The 25,758-nt window shown below is 53.6% G+C and overlaps 1 protein-coding gene across 1 annotated transcript in view; it reads right to left on the bottom strand.

Annotated features, from left to right (window-relative positions):
• MROH1 (maestro heat like repeat family member 1) overlaps positions 1–25,758 on the bottom strand; it is a 157,194-nt gene that overhangs the window by 85,697 nt on the left and 45,739 nt on the right. Inside the window, exon 4 of the mRNA XM_075580880.1 lies at positions 8,662–8,808. Within this exon, the coding sequence (XP_075436995.1) occupies positions 8,662–8,808 (147 nt within the window). The remainder of the gene's footprint in view (positions 1–8,661; positions 8,809–25,758) is intronic.

The raw sequence follows: 25,758 nt of genomic DNA, 5'->3' as shown, positions 1-25,758 counted from the left end.
TCTCTGAGGGAATCCCCACACTCCTTCCCAGAGTGTCTCTCAGCCTCTCTGAGAGAATCCCCACACTCCTTCCCAGAGAGTCTCTCAGCCTCTCTCAGCCTCTCTGAGGGAATCCCCACACTCCTTCCCAGAGTGTCTCTCAGTCTCTCTCAGCCTCTCTGAGGGAGTCTCCACACTCCTTCCCAGAGTGTCTCTCAGTCTCTCTCAGCCTCTCTGAGGGAATCCCCACACTCCTTCCCAGAGTGTCTCTCAGCCTCTCTCAGCCTCTCTGAGGGAGTCTCCACACTCCTTCCCAGAGTGTCTCTCAGTCTCTCTCAGCCTCTCTGAGGGAATCCCCACACTCCTTCCCAGAGTGTCTCTCAGTCTCTCTCAGCCTCTCTGAGGGAATCCCCACACTCCTTCCCAGAGTGTCTCTCAGTCTCTCTCAGCCTCTCTGAGGGAGTCTCCACACTCCTTCCCAGAGTGTCTCTCAGTCTCTCTCAGCCTCTCTGAGGGAATCCCCACACTCCTAACCAGAGTGTCTCTCAGTCTCTCTCAGCCTCTCTGAGGGAGTCTCCACACTCCTTCCCAGAGTGTCTCAGTCTCTCTCAGCCTCTCTGAGGGAATCCCCACACTCCTTCCCAGAGTGTCTCCGTCTCTCTCAGCCTCTCTGAGGGAGTCTCCACACTCCTTCCCAGAGTGTCTCAGTCTCTCTCAGCCTCTCTGAGGGAATCCCCACACTCCTTCCCAGAGTGTCTCTCAGTCTGTCTCAACCTCTCTGAGGGAATCCCCACACTCCTTCCCAGAGTGTCTCTCAGCCTCTCTGAGGGAATCCCCACACTCCTTCCCAGAGTCTCTCAGTCTCTCTCAGCCTCTCTGAGGGAATCCCCACACTCCTTCCCAGAGAGTCTCTCAGCCTCTCTGAGGGAATCCCCACACTACTTCACAGAGTCTCTCAGTCTCTCTCAGCCTCTCTGAGGGAATCCCCACACTCCTTCCCAGAGTGTCTCAGTCTCTCTCAGCCTCTCTGAGGGAGTCTCCACACTCCTTCCCAGAGTGTCTCAGTCTCTCTCAGCCTCTCTGAGGGAATCCCCACACTCCTTCCCAGACTGTCTCTCAGTCTCTCTCAGCCTCTCTGAGGGAATCCCCACACTCCTTCCCAGAGTGTCTCTCAGCCTCTCTGAGGGAATCCCCACACTCCTTCCCAGAGTGTCTCAGTCTCTCTCAGCCTCTCTGAGGGAATCCCCACACTCCTTCCCAGAGTGTCTCAGTCTCTCTCAGCCTCTCTGAGGGAGTCTCCACACTCCTTCCCAGAGTGTCTCTCAGTCTCTCTCAGCCTCTCTGAGGGAGTCTCCACACTCCTTCCCAGAGTGTCTCAGTCTCTCTCAGCCTCTCTGAGGGAATCCCCACACTCCTTCCCAGAGTGTCTCTCAGTCTCTCTCAGCCTCTCTGAGGGAATCCCCACACTCCTTCCCAGAGTGTCTCAGTCTCTCTCAGCCTCTCTGAGGGAATCCCCACACTCCTTCCCAGAGTGTCTCTCAGTCTCTCTCAGCCTCTCTGAGGGAATCCCCACACTCCTTCCCAGAGTGTCTCTGTCTCTCTCAGCCTCTCTGAGGGAATCCCCACACTCCTTCCCAGAGTGTCTCTCAGTCTCTCAGCCTCTCTGAGGGAATCCCCACACTCCTTCCCAGAGTGTCTCAGTCTCTCTCAGTCTCTCTGAGGGAATCCCCACACTCCTTCCCAGAGTGTCTCTCAGTCTCTCTCAGCCTCTCTGAGGGAATCCCCACACTCCTTCCCAGAGTGTCTCAGTCTCTCTCAGCCTCTCTGAGGGAATCCCCACACTCCTTCCCAGAGTGTCTCTCAGTCTCTCTCAGCCTCTCTGAGGGAATCCCCACACTCCTTCCCAGAGTCTCTCAGCCTCTCTCAGCCTCTCTGAGGGAATCCCCACACTCCTTCCCAGAGTGTCTCTCAGCCTCTCTGAGGGAATCCCCACACTCCTTCCCAGAGTCTCTCTCAGCCTCTCTGAGGGAATCCCCACACTCCTTCCCAGAGTGTCTCTCAGCCTCTCTGAGGGCATCCCCACACTCCTTCCCAGAGTGTCTCTCAGCCTCTCTCAGCCTCTCTGAGGGAATCCCCACACTCCTTCCCAGAGTGTCTCTCAGCCTCTCTCAGCCTCTCTGAGAGAATCCCCACACTCCTTCCCAGAGAGTCTCTCAGCCTCTCTCAGCCTCTCTGAGGGAATCCCCACACTCCTTCCCAGAGTGTCTCTCAGTCTCTCTCAGCCTCTCTGAGGGAGTCTCCACACTCCTTCCCAGAGTGTCTCTCAGTCTCTCTCAGCCTCTCTGAGGGAATCCCCACACTCCTTCCCAGAGTGTCTCTCAGCCTCTCTCAGCCTCTCTGAGGGAGTCTCCACACTCCTTCCCAGAGTGTCTCTCAGTCTCTCTCAGCCTCTCTGAGGGAATCCCCACACTCCTTCCCAGAGTGTCTCTCAGTCTCTCTCAGCCTCTCTGAGGGAATCCCCACACTCCTTCCCAGAGTGTCTCTCAGTCTCTCTCAGCCTCTCTGAGGGAGTCTCCACACTCCTTCCCAGAGTGTCTCAGTCTCTCTCAGCCTCTCTGAGGGAATCCCCACACTCCTTCCCAGAGTGTCTCAGTCTCTCTCAGCCTCTCTGAGGGAGTCTCCACACTCCTTCCCAGAGTGTCTCTCAGTCTCTCTCAGCCTCTCTGAGGGAGTCTCCACACTCCTTCCCAGAGTGTCTCAGTCTCTCTCAGCCTCTCTGAGGGAATCCCCACACTCCTTCCCAGAGTGTCTCTCAGCCTCTCTCAGCCTCTCTGAGGGAGTCTCCACACTCCTTCCCAGAGTGTCTCTCAGTCTCTCTCAGCCTCTCTGAGGGAATCCCCACACTCCTTCCCAGAGTGTCTCTCAGTCTCTCTCAGCCTCTCTGAGGGAGTCTCCACACTCCTTCCCAGAGTGTCTCAGTCTCTCTCAGCCTCTCTGAGGGAATCCCCACACTCCTTCCCAGAGTGTCTCCGTCTCTCTCAGCCTCTCTGAGGGAGTCTCCACACTCCTTCCCAGAGTGTCTCAGTCTCTCTCAGCCTCTCTGAGGGAATCCCCACACTCCTTCCCAGAGTGTCTCTCAGTCTCTCTCAGCCTCTCTGAGGGAATCCCCACACTCCTTCCCAGAGTGTCTCTCAGTCTGTCTCAGCCTCTCTGAGGGAATCCCCACACTCCTTCCCAGAGTGTCTCTCAGCCTCTCTGAGGGAATCCCCACACTCCTTCCCAGAGTCTCTCAGTCTCTCTCAGCCTCTCTGAGGGAATCCCCACACTCCTTCCCAGAGTGTCTCTCAGTCTCTCTCAGCCTCTCTGAGGGAATCCCCACACTCCTTCCCAGAGTGTCTCAGTCTCTCTCAGCCTCTCTGAGGGAGTCTCCACACTCCTTCTCAGAGTGTCTCTCAGTCTCTCTCAGCCTCTCTGAGGGAGTCTCCACACTCCTTCCCAGAGTCTCTCAGTCTCTCTCAGCCTCTCTGAGGGAATCCCCACACTCCTTCCCAGAGTGTCTCTCAGCCTCTCTCAGCCTCTCTGAGGGAGTCTCCACACTCCTTCCCAGAGTGTCTCTCAGTCTCTCTCAGCCTCTCTGAGGGAATCCCCACACTCCTTCCCAGAGTGTCTCTCAGTCTCTCTCAGCCTCTCTGAGGGAATCCCCACACTCCTTCCCAGAGTGTCTCTCAGTCTCTCTCAGCCTCTCTGAGGGAGTCTCCACACTCCTTCCCAGAGTGTCTCAGTCTCTCTCAGCCTCTCTGAGGGAATCCCCACACTCCTTCCCAGAGTGTCTCAGTCTCTCTCAGCCTCTCTGAGGGAGTCTCCACACTCCTTCCCAGAGTGTCTCTCAGTCTCTCTCAGCCTCTCTGAGGGAATCCCCACACTCCTTCCCAGAGTGTCTCTCAGTCTCTCTCAGCCTCTCTGAGGGAGTCTCCACACTCCTTCCCAGAGTGTCTCAGTCTCTCTCAGCCTCTCTGAGGGAATCCCCACACTCCTTCCCAGAGTGTCTCAGTCTCTCTCAGCCTCTCTGAGGGAGTCTCCACACTCCTTCCCAGAGTGTCTCAGTCTCTCTCAGCCTCTCTGATGGAATCCCCACACTCCTTCCCAGACTGTCTCTCAGTCTCTCTCAGCCTCTCAGAGGGAATCTCCACACTCCTTCCCAGAGTGTCTCTCAGTCTCTTTCAGCCTCTCTGAGGGAATCCCCACACTCCTTCCCAGTGTCTCTCAGCCTCTCTCAGCCTCTCTGAGGGAATCCCCACACTCCTTCCCAGAGTCTCTCGGTCTCTCTCAGCCTCTCTGAGGGAGTCTCCACACTCCTTCCCAGAGTGTCTCTCAGTCTCTCTCAGCCTCTCTGAGGGAATCCCCACACTCCTTCCCAGAGTGTCTCTCAGCCTCTCTCAGCCTCTCTGAGGAATCCCCACACTCCTTCCCAGAGTGTCTCAGTCTCTCTCAGCCTCTCTGAGGGAATCCCCACACTCCTTCCCAGAGTGTCTCAGTCTCTCTCAGCCTCTCTGAGGGAGTCTCCACACTCCTTCCCAGAGTGTCTCTCAGTCTCTCTCAGCCTCTCTGAGGGAGTCTCCACACTCCTTCCCAGAGTGTCTCAGTCTCTCTCAGCCTCTCTGAGGGAATCCCCACACTCCTTCCCAGAGTCTCTCGGTCTCTCTCAGCCTCTCTGAGGGAGTCTCCACACTCCTTCCCAGAGTGTCTCTCAGTCTCTCTCAGCCTCTCTGAGGGAATCCCCACACTCCTTCCCAGAGTGTCTCTCAGCCTCTCTCAGCCTCTCTGAGGGAATCCCCACACTCCTTCCCAGAGTGTCTCTCAGTCTCTCAGCCTCTCTGAGGGAATCCCCACACTCCTTCCCAGAGTGTCTCAGTCTCTCTCAGTCTCTCTGAGGGAATCCCCACACTCCTTCCCAGAGTGTCTCTCAGTCTCTCTCAGCCTCTCTGAGGGAATCCCCACACTCCTTCCCAGACAGTCTCTCAGTCTCTCTCAGCCTCTCTGAGGGAATCCCCACACTCCTTCCCAGAGTGTCTCAGTCTCTCTCAGCCTCTCTGAGGGAATCCCCACACTCCTTCCCAGAGTGTCTCAGTCTCTCTCAGCCTCTCTGAGGGAATCCCCACACTCCTTCCCAGAGTGTCTCTCAGCCTCTCTCAGCCTCTCTGATGGAATCCCCACACTCCTTCCCAGAGTGTCTCAGTCTCTCTCAGCCTCTCTGAGGGAATCCCCACACTCCTTCCCAGACAGTCTCTCAGTCTCTCTCAGCCTGAGGGAATCCCCACACTCCTTCCCAGAGTGTCTCTCAGTCTCTCTCAGCCTCTCTGAGGGAATCTAAACACTCCTTCCCAGAGTGTCTCTCAGTCTCTCTCAGCCTCTCTGAGGGAATCTAAACACTCCTTCCCAGAGTGTCTCAGTCTCTCTCAGCCTCTCTGAGGGAATCCCCACACTCCTTCCCATAGTGTCTCTCAGCCTCTCTGAGGGAATCCCCACACTCCTTCCCAGAGTGTCTCTCAGTCTCTCTCAGCCTATCTGAGGGAATCCCCACACTCCTTCCCAGAGTGTCTCTCCGTCTCTCTCAGCCTCTCTGAGGGAATCCCCACACTCCTTCCCAGAGTGTCTCTCAGCCTCTCTGAGGGAATCCCCACACTCCTTCCCAGAGTGTCTCAGTCTCTCTCAGCCTCTCTGAGGGAGTCTCCACACTCCTTCCCAGAGTGTCTCTCAGTCTCTCTCAGCCTCTCTGAGGGAGTCTCCACACTCCTTCCCAGAGTGTCTCTCAGTCTCTCTCAGCCTCTCTGAGGGAGTCTCCACACTCCTTCCCAGAGTGTCTCAGTCTCTCTCAGCCTCTCTGAGGGAATCCCCACACTCCTTCCCAGAGTGTCTCAGTCTCTCTCAGCCTCTCTGAGGGAGTCTCCACACTCCTTCCCAGAGTGTCTCAGTCTCTCTCAGCCTCTCTGAGGGAATCCCCACACTCCTTCCCAGACTGTCTCTCAGTCTCTCTCAGCCTCTCTGAGGGAATCTCCACACTCCTTCCCAGAGTGTCTCTCAGTCTCTTTCAGCCTCTCTGAGGGAATCCCCACACTCCTTCCCAGAGTGTCTCTCAGCCTCTCTCAGCCTCTCTGAGGGAATCCCCACACTCCTTCCCAGAGTCTCTCGGTCTCTCTCAGCCTCTCTGAGGGAGTCTCCACACTCCTTCCCAGAGTGTCTCTCAGTCTCTCTCAGCCTCTCTGAGGGAATCCCCACACTCCTTCCCAGAGTGTCTCTCAGCCTCTCTCAGCCTCTCTGAGGGAATCCCCACACTCCTTCCCAGAGTGTCTCAGTCTCTCTCAGCCTCTCTGAGGGAATCCCCACACTCCTTCCCAGAGTGTCTCAGTCTCTCTCAGCCTCTCTGAGGGAGTCTCCACACTCCTTCCCAGAGTGTCTCTCAGTCTCTCTCAGCCTCTCTGAGGGAGTCTCCACACTCCTTCCCAGAGTGTCTCAGTCTCTCTCAGCCTCTCTGAGGGAATCCCCACACTCCTTCCCAGAGTGTCTCTCAGTCTCTCTCAGCCTCTCTGAGGGAATCCCCACACTCCTTCCCAGAGTGTCTCTCAGCCTCTCTGAGGGAATCCCCACACTCCTTCCCAGAGTGTCTCAGCCTCTCTCAGCCTCTCTGAGGGAATCCCCACACTCCTTCCCAGAGTGTCTCAGTCTCTCTCAGCCTCTCTGATGGAATCCCCACACTCCTTCCCAGAGTGTCTCAGTCTCTCTCAGCCTCTCTGAGGGAATCCCCACACTCCTTCCCAGAGTGTCTCTCAGTCTCTCTCAGCCTCTCTGAGGGAATCCCCACACTCCTTCCCAGACAGTCTCTCAGTCTCTCTCAGCCTCTCTGAGGGAATCCCCACACTCCTTCCCAGAGTGTCTCAGTCTCTCTCAGCCTCTCTGAGGGAATCCCCACACTCCTTCCCAGAGTGTCTCAGTCTCTCTCAGCCTCTCTGAGGGAATCCCCACACTCCTTCCCAGAGTGTCTCTCAGCCTCTCTCAGCCTCTCTGATGGAATCCCCACACTCCTTCCCAGAGTGTCTCAGTCTCTCTCAGCCTCTCTGAGGGAATCCCCACACTCCTTCCCAGAGTGTCTCAGTCTCTCTCAGCCTCTCTGAGGGAATCCCCACACTCCTTCCCAGACAGTCTCTCAGTCTCTCTCAGCCTCTCTGAGGGAATCCCCACACTCCTTCCCAGACAGTCTCTCAGTCTCTCTCAGCCTGAGGGAATCCCCACACTCCTTCCCAGAGTGTCTCTCAGTCTCTCTCAGCCTCTATGAGGGAATCTAAACACTCCATCCCAGAGTGTCTCTCAGTCTCTCTCAGCCTCTCTGAGGGAATCTAAACACTCCTTCCCAGAGTGTCTCAGTCTCTCTCAGCCTCTCTGAGGGAATCCCCACACTCCTTCCCATAGTGTCTCTCAGCCTCTCTGAGGGAATCCCCACACTCCTTCCCAGAGTGTCTCTCAGTCTCTCTCAGCCTCTCTGAGGGAATCCCCACACTCCTTCCCAGAGTGTCTCTCCGTCTCTCTCAGCCTCTCTGAGGGAATCCCCACACTCCTTCCCAGAGTGTCTCTCAGCCTCTCTGAGGGAATCCCCATACTCCTTCCCAGACAGTCTCTCAGTCTCTCTCAGCCTCTCTGAGGGAATCCCCACACTCCTTCCCAGAGTGTCTCAGTCTCTCTCAGCCTCTCTGAGGGAATCCCCACACTCCTTCCCAGAGTGTCTCTCAGTCTCTCTCAGCCTCTCTGAGGGAATCCCCACACTCCTTCCCAGAGTGTCTCAGTCTCTCTCAGTCTCTCTGAGGGAATCCCCACACTCCTTCCCAGAGTGTCTCAGTCTCTCTCAGCCTCTCTGAGGGAATCCCCACACTCCTTCCCAGAGTGTCTCTCAGTCTCTCTCAGCCTCTCTGAGGGAATCCCCACACTCCTTCCCAGAGTGTCTCTGTCTCTCTCAGCCTCTCTGAGGGAATCCCCACACTCCTTCCCAGAGTGTCTCTCAGTCTCTCTCGGCCTCTCTGAGGGAATTCTCTGACCAGCAGCACCCCTTATATATCCATATGTTGCTATTTTTTACATGGGAGGGGCTGCTGACCAATCAGAGCAAACCTGATTGTCCGCTCACCAAATGTCTGTAAGGCCTCCACACTCCCAACGACTGTCTCCATAAACATTTATCTGCAGGAACCTCAGCTGATTAAATCACAGAGTCCCCTCCAAGAAATGCAACTCACATTACATTCTATAGGTGGAACTTGATGGACGTACGTCTTTTTCAACATCATCTACTATGTAATTACAAATCTGGTATCTTAGAAATGAGTACATACAGTCACATAATCCAATGAACACTTTACAGGGCTGACTCCCAAATCACAGTGCTTACACATAGATCACAAAACACTTTACCTCATATTGCTTGCTAAACTAGACTTGGGGATTGCAATAACAGGGAACAAAGTGCTTGGGCTTACCCACACAGTGCATTATACATTCCCTGTGCTCCCCCAGATATTAAAGAACATGTGGCCGAAAAAAGCCTTACACAGGTGGCCGAGTTACATGGAATTAGGGGCAGCTAGCTGGGCTTCATCCCAGAATTGGGATGCCAGCTACCCCTACTGTCACACTCACCTTTTCAGGAGATCCGACCGCAATGTTCCCCAGGCCCCGAACGCCCAGCATGCGCACAGTGATACTGCGGTCCTTCAGCCGGCTGGTCATGTTGTCCATCAGGTGGTCCATGAGGATGAGATCGTTGAGCTCGCTGCTTCGGAGGAGCTGGCCGGAAGCAATGGGAAACATGTATGTCTATGCCCACAGCTCTGATAAGTTATACAGCACTTCACATTGTTTTTTACATCATTACAATACAGATAGTAGGGACGGGTTCAGTGCATCAAGATGTCAATGTAACATCGCCAATCTCGACAAACGGACAGAAACATTGATATGTAAATAAAACACTCACATTGGCAAAGCCCCCCCCCCCCCCGAGCACCGACTCTTCCATAAACTCTAATAACGTCACAACTATGCATGTGAACCTGCGTTTCCAGGAAAGCAGTGTATGTGTGCGTATATGTATGTATGTATGTATGTGTGCGTGTGCGTATGTCTGTATGTCTGTATGTCTGTATGTCTGTATGTCTGTATGTATGTATGTATGTATATATATATATATATATATATATAATAAATATATATATACATACAGTGGTCGACAAATCACCAAAAAATCTACTCGCCACCTAGTACCAAACGTGTGCTGCTTGGGCCAATAGGAGCTCGCCACGATGTTAAATCCACTCGCCCGGGGCGTGCAAATGTATAGGTTTGTCGAACACTGTGTGTGTGTGTATATATATATATATATATATATATATATATATATGTGTGTGTATATATGTGTGTATATATTTATTGGTTGTATGTATATGTCAGCCACGACTAAAATTGTATAGAGCTGTCTGCTACAGTATTAGAGGTAATCATTGTGGCCATAATAAGCCAGTACAGCGACTGCAATTCTATCCTTGAGAAAGTCACTTCCAGTGACGAAACGCGTCGGAACGTCGTGACATAGTTACGCAGCGACGCGATCACATACTTTGAGGAACTTGGAGTACAGATTACTGCTCTACATCCGGGGACAGAGATACGCGCGGGAAACGCACACTCGGTGCCTGAGCGAGGTCTGACACGGAGGAGCATTGAGTACAGATTACTGCTCTACATCCGGGGACAGAGATACGCGCTGGAAACGCACACTCGGTGCCTGAGCGAGGTCTGACACGGAGGAGCATTGAGTACAGATTACTGCTCTACATCCGGGGACAGAGATACGCGCGGGAAACGCACACTCGGTGCCTGAGCGAGGTCTGACATGGAGGAGCATTGATTACAGATTACTGCTCTACATCCGGAGACAGAGATACGCGAGGGAAGCGCACACTCAGTGCCTGAGCGAGGTCTGACACGGAGGAGCATTGAGTACAGATTACTGCTCTACATCCGGAGACAGAGATACGCGCGGGAAACGCACACTCGGTGTCTGAGCGAGGTCTGACACGGAGATGCATTGAGTACAGATTACTGCTCTACATCCGGAGACAGAGATACGCGCGGGAAACGCACACTCGGTGCCTGAGCGAGGTCTGACACGGAGGAGCATTGAGTACAGATTACTGCTCTACATCCGGGGACAGAGATACGCGCGGGAAACGCACACTCGGTGCCTGAGCGAGGTCTGACACGGAGGAGCATTGAGTACAGATTACTGCTCTACATCCGGGGACAGAGATACGTGTGGGAAACGCACACTCGGTGCCTGAGCGAGGTCTGACACGGAGGAGCATTGAGTACAGATTACTGCTCTACATCCGGGGACAGAGATACGCGCGGGAAACGCACACTCGGTGCCTGAGCGAGGTCTGACACGGAGGAGCATTGATTACAGATTACTGCTCTACATCCGGACACAGAGATACGCGCGGGAAACGCACACTCGGTGCCTGAGCGAGGTCTGACACGGAGGAGGATTGAGTACAGATTACTGCTCTACATCCGGGGACAGAGATACGAGCGGGAAACGCACACTCGGTGCCTGAGCGAGGTCTGACACGGAGGAGCATTGAGTACAGATTACTGCTCTACATCCGGGGACAGAGATACGCGCGGGAAACGCACACTCGGTGCCTGAGCGAGGTCTGACACGGAGGAGCATTGAGTACAGATTACTGCTCTACATCCGGGGACAGAGATACGCGCGGGAAACGCACACTCGGTGCCTGAGCGAGGTCTGACACGGAGGAGGATTGAGTACAGATTACTGCTCTACATCCGGAGACAGAGATACGCGCGGGAAACGCACAGTCGGTGCCTGAGCGAGGTCTGACACGGAGGAGCATTGAGTACAGATTACTGCTCTACATCCGGGGACAGAGATACGCGCGGGAAACGCACACTCGGTGCCTGAGCGAGGTCTGACACGGAGGAGCATTGAGTACAAATTACTGCTCTACATCCGGAGACAGAGATACGCGCGGGAAACGCACACTCGGTGCCTGAGCGAGGTCTGACACGGAGGAGCATTGAGTACAGATTACAGCTCTACATCCGGAGACAGAGATACGCGCGGGAAACGCACACTCGGTGCCTGAGCGAGGTCTGACACGGAGGAGCATTGAGTACAGATTACTGCTCTACATCCGGGGACAGAGATACGCGCGGGAAACGCACACTCGGTGCCTGAGCGAGGTCTGACACGGAGGAGCATTGAGTACAGATTACTGCTCTACATCCGGAGACAGAGATACGCGCGGGAAACGCACACTCGGTGCCTGAGCGAGGTCTGACACGGAGGAGCATTGAGTACAGATTACTGCTCTACATCCAAGGACAGAGATACGCGCGGGAAACGCACACTCGGTGCCTGAGCGAGGTCTGACACGGAGGAGCATTGAGTACAGATTACTGCTCTATATCCGGGGACAGAGATACGCGCGGGAAACGCACACTCGGTGCCTGAGCGAGGTCTGACACGGAGGAGCATTGAGTACAGATTACTGCTCTACATCCGGGGACAGAGATACGCGCGGGAAACGCACACTCGGTGCCTGAGCGAGGTCTGACACGGAGGACCATTGAGTGCAGATTACTGCTCTACATCCGGGGACAGAGATACGCGCTGGAAACGCACACTCAGTGCCTGAGCGAGGTCTGACACGGAGGAGCATTGAGTACAGATTACTGCTCTACATCCGGGGACAGAGATACGCGCAGGAAACGCACACTCGGTGCCTGAGCGAGGTCTGACACGGAGGAGCATTGAGTACAGATTACTGCTCTACATCCGGGGACAGAGATACACGCGGGAAACGCACACTCGGTGCCTGAGCGAGGTCTGACACGGAGGAGCATTGAGTACAGATTACTGCTCTACATCCGGGGACAGAGATACGCGCTGGAAACGCACACTCGGTGCCTGAGCGAGGTCTGACACGGAGGAGCATTGAGTACAGATTACTGCTCTACATCCGGAGACAGAGATACGCGCGGGAAACGCACACTCGGTGCCTGAGCGAGGTCTGACACGGAGGAGCATTGAGTACAGATTACTGCTCTACATCCGGAGACAGAGATACGCGCGGGAAACGCACACTCGGTGCCTGAGCGAGGTCTGACACGGAGGAGCATTGAGTACAGATTACTGCTCTACATCCGGGGACAGAGATACACGCGGGAAACGCACACTCGGTGCCTGAGCGAGGTCTGACACGGAGGAGCATTGAGTACAGATTACTGCTCTACATCCGGGGACAGAGATACGCGCTGGAAACGCACACTCGGTGCCTGAGCGAGGTCTGACACGGAGGAGCATTGAGTACAGATTACTGCTCTACATCCGGGGACAGAGATACGCGCTGGAAACGCACACTCAGTGCCTGAGCGAGGTCTGACACGGAGGAGCATTGAGTACAGATTACTGCTCTACATCCGGGGACAGAGAAACGTGCAGGAAACGCACACTCGGTGCCTGAGCGAGGTCTGACACGGAGGAGCATTGAGTACAGATTACTGCTCTACATCCGGGGACAGAGATACACGCGGGAAACGCACACTCGGTGCCTGAGCGAGGTCTGACACGGAGGAGCATTGAGTACAGATTACTGCTCTACATCCGGGGACAGAGATACGCGCTGGAAACGCACACTCGGTGCCTGAGCGAGGTCTGACACGGAGGAGCATTGAGTACAGATTACTGCTCTACATCCGGAGACAGAGATACGCGCGGGAAACGCACACTCGGTGCCTGAGCGAGGTCTGACACGGAGGAGCATTGAGTACAGATTACTGCTCTACATCCGGAGACAGAGATACGCGCGGGAAACGCACACTCGGTGCCTGAGCGAGGTCTGACACGGAGGAGCATTGAGTACAGATTACTGCTCTACATCCGGGGACAGCGATACGCGCGGGAAACGCTCACTCGGTGCCTGAGCGAGGTCTGACACGGAGGAGCATTGAGTACAGATTACTGCTCTACATCCGGAGACAGAGATACGCGCGGGAAACGCACACTCGGTGTCTGAGCGAGGTCTGACACGGAGGAGCATTGAGTACAGATTACTGCTCTACATCCGGGGACAGAGAAACGTGCAGGAAACGCACACTCGGTGCCTGAGCGAGGTCTGACACGGAGGAGCATTGAGTGCAGATTACTGCTCTACATCCGGGGACAGAGATACGCGTGGGAAACGCACACTCGGTGCCTGAGCGAGGTCTGACACGGAGGAGCATTGAGTACAGATTACTGCTCTACATCCGGGGACAGAGATACGCGCGGGAAACGCACACTCGGTGCCTGAGCGAGGTCTGACACGGAGGAGCATTGAGTACAGATTACTGCTCTACATCCGGGGACAGAGATACGCGCGGGAAACGCACACTCGGTGCCTGAGCGAGGTCTGACACGGGGGAGCATTGAGTACAGATTACTGCTCTACATCCGGGGACAGAGATACGCGCGGGAAACGCACACTCGGTGCCTGAGCGAGGTCTGACACGGAGGAGCATTGAGTACAGATTACTGCTCTACATCCGGGGACAGAGATACGCGCGGGAAACGCACACTCGGTGCCTGAGCGAGGTCTGACACGGAGGAGCATTGAGTACAGATTACTGCTCTACATCCGGGGACAGAGATACGCGCGGGAAACGCACACTCGGTGCCTGAGCGAGGTCTGACACGGAGGAGCATTGAGTACAGATTACTGCTCTACATCCGGGGACAGAGATACGCACGGGAAACGCACACTCGGTGCCTGAGCGAGGTCTGACACGGAGGAGCATTGAGTACAGATTACTGCTCTACATCCGGGGACAGAGATACGCGCGGGAAACGCACACTCGGTGCCTGAGCGAGGTCTGACACGGAGGAGCATTGAGTACAGATTACTGCTCTACATCCGGAGACAGAGATACGCGCGGGAAACGCACACTCGGTGCCTGAGCGAGGTCTGACACGGAGGAGCATTGAGTACAGATTACTGCTCTACATCCGGGGACAGAGATACGCACGGGAAACGCACACTCGGTGCCTGAGCGAGGTCTGACACGGAGGAGCATTGATTACAGATTACTGCTCTACATCCGGGGACAGCGATACGCGCGGGAAACGCACACTCGGTGCCTGAGCGAGGTCTGACACGGAGGAGCATTGAGTACAGATTACTGCTCTACATCCGGGGACAGAGATACGCGCTGGAAACGCACACTCGGTGCCTGAGCGAGGTCTGACACGGAGGTGCTGCTAATCAAATGCCCTTGATTAATTGATAATCAGCAAGTGTGAACACCTCTATAAAAGCCGAAGTTTTACCAGTTTGCTGGTCTGGGGCATTCAGGTGTGTGTTAACACAATGCCAAGGAGGAAAGACATCAGCAATGATCTTAGAGAAGCAATTGTTGCTGCCCATCAATCTGGGAAGGGTTATAAGGCCATTTTCAAACAATTTAAAGTCCATCATTCTACAGTGAGAAAGATTATTCAAAAGTCGAAAACATTCAAGACAATTGCCAATCTTCCCAGGTGTGGACGTCCCAGCAAATTCACCCCAAGGTCAGACCGTGCAATGCTCAGAGAATTTGCAAAAAACCAAGAGTTACATCTCAGACTCGACAGGCCTTAGTTAGCATGTTACATGTTAAAGTTCATGACAGTACAATTAGAAAAAGACTGAACAAGTATGGTTTGTTTGGAAGGGTTGCCAGGAGAAAGCCTCTTCTCTCTAAAAAGAAGATGGCAGCACGGCTTAGGTTTGCAAAGTTGCATCTGAACAAGCAGTATATTACTGCTGTAACACGCTATGTACACGGATGTGTAACGCGTGTATTACTGCTGTAACACGCTATGTACACGGATGTGTAACGCGTGTATTACTGCTGTAACGCGCTATGTACACGGATGTGTAACGCGTGTATTACTGCTGTAACACGCTATGTACACGGATGTGTAACGCGTGTATTACTGCTGTAACGCGCTATGTACACGGATGTGTAACCCGTGTATTATTGCTGTAACGCGCTATGTACACGGATGTGTAACCCGTGTATTACTGCTGTAACGCGCTATGTACACGGATGTGTAACGTGTGTATTACTGCTGTAACACGCTATGTACACGGATGTGTAACGCATGTATTACTGCTGTAACGCGCTATGTACACGGATGAGTAACGCGTGTATCACTGCTGTAACACGCTATGTACACGGATGTGTAACGCGTGTATTACTGCTGTAATACGCTATGTACACGGATGTGTAACACGTGTATTACTGCTGTAACACGCTATGTACACGGATGTGTAACCCGTGTATTACTGCTGTAACACGCTATCTACACAGATGTGTAACGCGTGTATTACTGCTGAAACGCGCTATGTACACGGATGTGTAACGTGTGTATTAGTGCTGTAACACGCTATGTACACGGATGTGTAACGCGTGTATTACTGCTGTAACACACTATGTACACGGATGTGTAACCGTGTATTACTGCTGTAACACGCTATGTACACGGATGTGTAACACGCTATGTACACGGATGTGTAACACGTGTATTACTGCTGTACGCTATGTACACGGATGTGTAACGCGCTATGTACACGGATGTGTAACGCGTGTATTACTACTGTAACGCGCTATGTACACGGATGTGTAACGCGTGTATTACTGCTGTAACACGCTATGAACACGGATGTGTAACCGTGTATTACTGCTGTAACACGCTATGTACACGGATGCGTAACGCGTGTATTACTGCTGTAACTCGCTATGTACACGGATGTGTAACGCGTGTATTACTGCTGTAACGCGCTATGTACACGGATGTGTAACGCGTGTATTACTGCTGTAACGCGCTATGTACACGGATGTGTAACACGTGTATTACTGCTGTAACGCGCTATGTACACGGATGTGTAACGCGTGTATTACTGCTGTAACACGCTATGTACACGGATGTGTAACCGTGTATTACTGCTGTAATGCGCTATGTACACGGATGTGTAACGTGTTTATTACAGCTGTAACGCGCTATGTACACGGATGTGTAACGCGTGTATTACTGCTGTAACACTCTATGTACACGGATGTGTAACCGTGTATTACTGCTGTAACGCGCCATGTACACGGATGTGTAACGCGTGTATTACTTCTGTAACGCGCTATGTACACGGATGTGTAACGCGTGTATTACAGCTGTAACGCGCTATGTACACGGATGTGTAACGCGTGTATTACTGCTGTAACGCGCTATGTACACGGATGTGTAACGCGTGTATTACTGCTGTAACGCGCCATGTACACGGGTGTGTGACGCGTGTATTACTGCTGTAACGCGCTATGTACACGGATGTGTAACGCGTGTATTACTGCTGTAACGCGCTATGTACACGGATGTGTGACGCGTGTATTACTGCTGTAACGCGCTATGTACACGGATGTGTGACGCGTGTATTACTGCTGTAACACGCTATGTACACGGATGCGTAACGCGTGTATTACTGCTGTAACGCGCTATGTACACGGATGTGTGACGCGTGTATTACTGCTGTAACGCGCTATGTACACGGATGTGTAACGCGTGTATTACAGATGTAACGCGCTATGTACACGGGTGTGTAACGCGTGTCTTACTGCTGTAACGCGCTATGTACACGGGTGTGTAACGCGTGTATTACTGCTGTAACGCGCTATGTACACGGATGTGTAACGCGTGTATTACTGCTGTAACGCGCTATGTACACGGATGTGTAACGCGTGTATTACTGCTGTAACGCGCTATGTACACGGGTGTGTAACGCGTGTATTACTGCTGTAACACGCTATGTACACGGATGTGTAACGCGTGTATTACTGCTGTAACGCGCTATGTACACGGATGTGTAACGCGTGTATTACTGCTGTAACGCGCTATGTACACGGATGTGTAACGCCTGTATTACTGCTGTAACACGCTATGTACACGGATGTGTAACGCCTGTATTACTGCTGTAACATGCTATGTACACGGATGTGTAACTGCAGATGTCCGACCCCTTTTGCTGACCACGGAAAGATTACAATGTAAACAATTATTTAACATCCATGTGTCGGAGTTTTACCTTATTACGCGTCACTGACCGGGGGTCACTTACACCGGAGGAAGGACCGACCCCTTACCCGCCCCCAGGAGGGACCTAATTACAGTGCCGTGTCTCTGCAGCGCCCCCGCGCCCCGCGAACCCGAGCACCACGATATGGAACAATATGTGGGAATGGGATTCACTGGGGGGGTTACGGGACCTGCCGCCCGCGTGAAGTTGTGGTTGGGGGGTGTATGGGTCTCGTGTTTTCGGGAGGTATGTCAGGAGGATAACGTTACGTTGTCTGCACCGTCTGCCAGCTCCATCACAAAGCGTGAGTCACATCATACTTTCGGGGGGTATGTCAGGGAGAGGGGGAGAGGCCGGGGAGAGGGGGAGAGGCCGGGGAGAGGGATGTATGTCAGGGAGAGGGGGAGAGGCCAGGGAGAGGAGGAGAGGCGGAGAGACCAGGGAGAGGGGGAGAGGCCAGGGAGAGTGGGGTATGGTCAGAGAGGCCGGGGAGAGGGGGAGAGGCCGGGGAGAGTGGGGTATGTCGGATTTTATGAATTTATGATAAAATTAAACATTTTGGTTAGGGAGAGATACCATAGTAATGGCTTTAACTTATACATATACATATACATATATATATACATATCTACACACATATATATATATATATATATACATATCTACACACTTATATATATATAGTTAAGTTATGGTGAGTAAAAAAAGTGACAAAAACCCTCCATTGCAAAGCAAATATATATATATATATAACTGTATGCTCATCTGCATGTCTAAGGCAGGTCTGCAACCCCGCCCTTCCCCATTATCACACAACACACAGCACTTCCACTGCAGCAAGGGATTCTGGGAAATGACATGCAAATGAGCACGCAGTGACACCTTTTTGCAAAAAGTGTCACTGCGTGCTCATTTGCATGTCATTTCCCAGAATCCCTTGCTGCAGTGGAAGTGCTGTGTGTTGTGTGATAATGGGGAAGGGCGGGGTTGCAGACCTGCCTTAGACATGCAGATGAGCATACAGTTATATATATATATATCTCAGTCCACGCAGAAATTAGAACCTCCTAGAGAAATATAACGGGCAGAATTTAGCGCGTGTAATAAACAAACATGTCGCCGCGACGTGTATCCGTGACAAACGTCCCAGGTATTCCCCGAGCAAAGGCGCGCGGCGCGGCGCAGGTAATAGCCAAATATAAGTGTATTAGAGTCCTCGTAATCCAACGTTTCGCCCCCGCAAGGCTTCGTCGGGGTGGGGAGGAGTGACGCCGGCATGGACTGGCCAATCAAAAATCACTTATTCTGAAGCATGGAGAGAGCCTTAAATAAGGGTTTTGAGTCTCCCGGATCAGCGCATACGATGCGGTTCCAGAACCTTGCATCATCCCCACGGCACATAGGGCCTGCACGGTGGATCTGGAATCTTATGGCGGGTGTATGTCGGGAAACCGGACTCGTGAAGATTGTCCACTGAAACGGCTATAGATTTTTTTATATGGCGCCTCTTATGACATCATCAAGCTGCCAGCAGGATCTCCAGCAAATACCGACGTGGCTAGAAGAGCCTTGCAGTGCAAGCCATGGATCCCGGGCGCAGCGTCGGCACGTGGAAATCCAGTCACTCGGAATCCATGCTGCCTGATAGAATCCATGTGGTTTCCCCAGACTCGGTCCAGACTGAACGGAGAAAGATTGCGTCATAACGAAAAACACATTTAAGGGAAAGAATTGATTTGTAGGAAACTTAGAAGAAGTGAAATATTTATAGTACATTCTGGGTACAAGATGAAGTCTGTTAAAGGCCAAGACGAGTGCAGGCGTTGTGCCCAGACTTTCCCAAGGACTGTGTCATTGTATTATTGTATTATTGTTTCATGCTAACAAGCTATGCAGGGGTTAAATTAGTAGCTAGGATCTACTACATCCATCTGTTTTTAGAGGAGATACGTCAGAATGGAAAGAATGAACGAACCAACAATACCATCCATAGCACGTCCTAATTTAACCGGCACCTGCAGGTGAAGCGCATTGTTATTTTGCTTACGATAAATACATGAACGGCCAAGACATCCATTTTCGGATAGTCCAATTGATACTGGATAAGAGGAAACACACGATTACAAACACAAGGAACTTTCTTCTGCACAAGGATAGCATCATCATCATCATCTTTGATCAATCTTTCAGAATATTATTTTGAGATATCAGCCTGAATTTAGAATATATATGTATATTGTATTGATTATTTATTATGAGAATTAATTATTATTTATTCATGTCAAGTGTTATTGGTTTATATATATGTTATTATTATTTACTGCTTAATGTTATAATGTTTGGCAATTGCTATTTATATGTATTCCTTCTAGATTCACGGAAACAGTTGTCACTAAGCTCAATCTGTGGTCGTCTAACAGGTATAGAACATGCTTTATTCATTGATGTGGGGTACATCTGTGCCCTTAATCAATGAATTGTTCACCCAATTGTTCCTTTATTTGTTTTTTTTAATCTTGATTTTAACGTTTATTATATATTTTTCTTGGATAGTTGCGGAGTGTCATTGTGTTATGGTTTAATAAAGTTTGTTATATTGCACTGGCTCCAACGCGCTGACGTCACACGTCGCTTTTACAAACCCGGAAGTGGCGGGGGATTGGTTACAGCAGCGCGAGGATCAGGTATTTAAACGCACTCCAGTAAGCTGTTTTTATTCACCTTGATAAGGGGCCACAAGCCCGAAACGCGTAGGTGCTCTGTCTGTTTGTTGTTTTTGATCCATTAAACTTTAGTTTTTATTATGGGAACGCACCTGTGTGTTTTTTCAAGCAAGCAGTGGATTTAAGGCTCCGTTTTCTCCTCTCCTCTTCTATTATTTTTAATGGACTGTTATTTTCAGCATCAAAGAACATTATGGTTACCCTAATATTTCGCCTGTGTTTGGTGCCGATTGATGTGAAGTTCCCACTTGGTAACGAGCTAGAAAGGATTATTGGGAAGCCATCAGGGAGCAGAAGTAGATCCTTACCAAGAGAGTAGTCTCTTAGACTCATTCCGCGCTTCCTTTCGTACTTATGGCTATGGGCGTTCCACGTCAGCTTCAAGATGTCCTAGAGGGGATCGTGGTCACGATACAGACCCTCAGAACCTCTTCTGCCCCTTGGGAGTCTTTTCACCCCAATATTCAGAAATAAAGGCATGTGATGCCAGAATATTCATACAACCAGGAACAGGTGGGCTATTGGGAATAGGCCATGTCCTACAGATTACTGCTAGAAGTTGTACGCTCGGGCCTTACCACAGAATGAAAGCGTTCCCTCCAAGATTAGGTTGTTCTTCAGAAACGCCAAAGATAGAGTAAAAAAGTGCTGCCCTGGTAGAGTTATTAGAAACATTTTTTAAAAAGAAAATGTTATCATCGCTGATGACACTAAATTGTGTAAGGTGGCCACTGATGAAGTCACCTGATAAGGTGACGAAACGAGTTGGATCCACGTCACAGAGCTATTAGCCGAGACTTGGATCAGTCTTCTGCTCAGCGGATTTCAGGAGGGTTCCTAGCGGCTCACACAGCTACATTGTAGCACACGCATAACTGCGGGACGCCTGGCTACATTCACTCACCCGCAGGGATTGTATGGAAGCGGAGGCGGCGGGAACGGGCGCACACGCTCACACAGCTACATTGTAGCACACGCATAACTGCGGGACGCCTGGCTACATTCACTCACCCGCAGGGATTGTATGGGAGCGGAGGCGACGGGAACGGGCGCACACGCTCACACAGCTACATTGTAGCACACGCATAACTGCGGGACGCCTGGCTACATTCACTCACCCGCAGGGATTGTATGGGACCGGAGGCGACGGGAACGGGCGCACACGCTCACACAGCTACATTGTAGCACACGCATAACTGCGGGACGCCTGGCTACATTCACTCACCCGCAGGGATTGTATGGGACCGGAGGCGACGGGAACGGGCGCACACGCTCACACAGCTACATTGTAGCACACGCATAACTGCGGGACGCCTGGCTACATTCACTCACCCGCAGGGATTGTATGGGACCGGAGGCGACGGGAACGGGCGCACACGCTCACACAGCTACATTGTAGCACACGCATAACTGCGGGACGCCTGGCTACATTCACTCACCCGCAGGGATTGTATGGAAGCGGAGGCGGCGGGAACGGGCGCACACGCTCACACAGCTACATTGTAGCACACGCATAACTGCGGGACGCCTGGCTACATTCACTCACCCGCAGGGATTGTATGGGACCGGAGGCGACGGGAACGGGCGCACACGCTCACACAGCTACATTGTAGCACACGCATAACTGCGGGACGCCTGGCTACATACACTCACCCGCAGGGATTGTATGGAAGCGGAGGCGGCGGGAACGGGCGCACATGCTCACACAGCTACATTGTAGCACACGCATAACTGCGGGACGCCTGGCTACATTCACTCACCCGCAGGGATTGTATGGGACCGGAGGCGACGGGAACGGGCGCACACGCTCACACAGCTACATTGTAGCACACGCATAACTGCGGGACGCCTGGCTACATACACTCACCCGCAGGGATTGTATGGAAGCGGAGGCGACGGGAACGGGCGCACACGCTCACACAGCTACATTGTAGCACACGCATAACTGCGGGACGCCTGGCTACATTCACTCACCCGCAGGGATTGTATGGGACCGGAGGCGACGGGAACGGGCGCACACGCTCACACAGCTACATTGTAGCACACGCATAACTGCGGGACGCCTGGCTACATTCACTCACCCGCAGGGATTGTATGGGACCGGAGGCGACAGGAACGGGCGCACACGCTCACACAGCTACATTGTAGCACACGCATAACTGCGGGACGCCTGGCTACATTCACTCACCCGCAGGGATTGTATGGAAGCGGAGGCGACGGGAACGGGCGCACACGCTCACACAGCTACATTGTAGCACACGCATAACTGCGGGACGCCTGGCTACATTCACTCACCCGCAGGGATTGTATGGGACCGGAGGCGACGGGAACGGGCGCACACGCTCACACAGCTACATTGTAGCACACGCATAACTGCGGGACGCCTGGCTACATTCACTCACCCGCAGGGATTGTATGGGACCGGAGGCGACGGAAACGGGCGCACACGCTCACACAGCTACATTGTAGCACACGCATAACTGCGGGACGCCTGGCTACATTCACTCACCCGCAGGGATTGTATGGGACCGGAGGCGACAGGAACGGGCGCACACGCTCACACAGCTACATTGTAGCACACGCATAACTGCGGGACGCCTGGCTACATTCACTCACCCGCAGGGATTGTATGGGACCGGAGGCGACGGGAACGGGCGCACACGCTCACACAGCTACATTGTAGCACACGCATAACTGCGGGACGCCTGGCTACATTCACTCACCCGCAGGGATTGTATGGGACCGGAGGCGGCGGGAACGGGCGCACACGCTCACACAGCTACATTGTAGCACACGCATAACTGCGGGACGCCTGGCTACATTCACTCACCCGCAGGGATTGTATGGAAGCGGAGGCGACAGGAACGGGCGCACACGCTCACACAGCTACATTGTAGCACACGCATAACTGCGGGACGCCTGGCTACATTCACTCACCCGCAGGGATTGTATGGAAGCGGAGGCGGCGGGAACGGGCGCACACGCTCACACAGCTACATTGTAGCACACGCATAACTGCGGGACGCCTGGCTACATTCACTCACCCGCAGGGATTGTATGGGACCGGAGGCGACGGGAACGGGCGCACACGCTCACACAGCTACATTGTAGCACACGCATAACTGCGGGACGCCTGGCTACATTCACTCACCCGCAGGGATTGTATGGGACCGGAGGCGACAGGAACGGGCGCACACGCTCACACAGCTACATTGTAGCACACGCATAACTGCGGGACGCCTGGCTACATTCACTCACCCGCAGGGATTGTATGGGACCGGAGGCGGCGGGAACGGGCGCACACGCTCACACAGCTACATTGTAGCACACGCATAACTGCGGGACGCCTGGCTACATTCACTCACCCGCAGGGATTGTATGGGACCGGAGGCGACGGGAACGGGCGCACACGCTCACACAGCTACATTGTAGCACACGCATAACTGCGGGACGCCTGGCTACATTCACTCACCCGCAGGGATTGTATGGGACCGGAGGCGGCGGGAACGGGCGCACACGCTCACACAGCTACATTGTAGCACACGCATAACTGCGGGACGCCTGGCTACATTCACTCACCCGCAGGGATTGTATGGGACCGGAGGCGGCGGGAACGGGCGCACACGCTCACACAGCTACATTGTAGCACACGCATAACTGCGGGACGCCTGGCTACATTCACTCACCCGCAGGGATTGTATGGGAGCGGAGGCGACAGGAACGGGCGCACACGCTCACACAGCTACATTGTAGCACACGCATAACTGCGGGACGCCTGGCTACATTCACTCACCCGCAGGGATTGTATGGGACCGGAGGCGACGGGAACGGGCGCACACGCTCACACAGCTACATTGTAGCACACGCATAACTGCGGGACGCCTGGCTACATTCACTCACCCGCAGGGATTGTATGGGAGCGGAGGCGACGGGAACGGGCGCACACGCACACACAGCTACATTGTAGCACACGCATAACTGCGGGACGCCTGGCTACATTCACTCACCCGCAGGGATTGTATGGGACCGGAGGCGACGGGAACGGGCGCACACGCTCACACAGCTACATTGTAGCACACGCATAACTGCGGGACGCCTGGCTACATTCACTCACCCGCAGGGATTGTATGGGAGCGGAGGCGACAGGAACGGGCGCACACGCTCACACAGCTACATTGTAGCACACGCATAACTGCGGGACGCCTGGCTACATTCACTCACCCGCAGGGATTGTATGGGACCGGAGGCGACGGGAACGGGCGCACACGCTCACACAGCTACATTGTAGCACACGCATAACTGCGGGACGCCTGGCTACATTCACTCACCCGCAGGGATTGTATGGGACCGGAGGCGGCGGGAACGGGCGCACACGCTCACACAGCTACATTGTAGCACACGCATAACTGCGGGACGCCTGGCTACATTCACTCACCCGCAGGGATTGTATGGGACCGGAGGCGGCGGGAACGGGCGCACACGCTCACACAGCTACATTGTAGCACACGCATAACTGCGGGACCCCTGGCTACATTCACTCACCCGCAGGGATTGTATGGGACCGGAGGCGGCGGGAACGGGCGCACACGCTCACACAGCTACATTGTAGCACACGCATAACTGCGGGACGCCTGGCTACATTCACTCACCCGCAGGGATTGTATGGAAGCGGAGGCGACAGGAACGGGCGCACACGCTCACACAGCTACATTGTAGCACACGCATAACTGCGGGACGCCTGGCTACATTCACTCACCCGCAGGGATTGTATGGAAGCGGAGGCGGCGGGAACGGGCGCACACGCTCACACAGCTACATTGTAGCACACGCATAACTGCGGGACGCCTGGCTACATTCACTCACCCGCAGGGATTGTATGGGACCGGAGGCGACGGGAACGGGCGCACACGCTCACACAGCTACATTGTAGCACACGCATAACTGCGGGACGCCTGGCTACATTCACTCACCCGCAGGGATTGTATGGGACCGGAGGCGACGGGAACGGGCGCACACGCTCACACAGCTACATTGTAGCACACGCATAACTGCGGGACGCCTGGCTACATTCACTCACCCGCAGGGATTGTATGGGACCGGAGGCGGCGGGAACGGGCGCACACGCTCACACAGCTACATTGTAGCACACGCATAACTGCGGGACGGTTGGCTACATACACTCACCCGCAGGGATTGTATGGAAGCGGAGGCGACGGGAACGGGCGCACACGCTCACACAGCTACATTGTAGCACACGCATAACTGCGGGACGCCTGGCTACATTCACTCACCCGCAGGGATTGTATGGGACCGGAGGCGACGGGAACGGGCGCACACGCTCACACAGCTACATTGTAGCACACGCATAACTGCGGGACGCCTGGCTACATTCCCTCACCCGCAGGGATTGTATGGGACCGGAGGCGACGGGAACGGGCGCACACGCTCACACAGCTACATTGTAGCACACGCATAACTGCGGGACGCCTGGCTACATTCACTCACCCGCAGGGATTGTATGGAAGCGGAGGCGACAGGAACGGGCGCACACGCTCACACAGCTACATTGTAGCACACGCATAACTGCGGGACGCCTGGCTACATTCTCTCACCCGCAGGGATTGTATGGGAGCGGAGGCGACGGGAACGGGCGCACACGCTCACACAGCTACATTGTAGCACACGCATAACTGCGGGACGCCTGGCTACATTCACTCACCCGCAGGGATTGTATGGGACCGGAGGCGGCGGGAACGGGCGCACACGCTCACACAGCTACATTGTAGCACACGCATAACTGCGGGACCCCTGGCTACATTCACTCACCCGCAGGGATTGTATGGGACCGG

This window comes from Ascaphus truei, chromosome 2 (assembly GCF_040206685.1).
Source record: "Ascaphus truei isolate aAscTru1 chromosome 2, aAscTru1.hap1, whole genome shotgun sequence".
NCBI lineage: Eukaryota > Metazoa > Chordata > Amphibia > Anura > Ascaphidae > Ascaphus > Ascaphus truei.
This window is presented reverse-complemented; position numbering and strand designations above follow the sequence as displayed.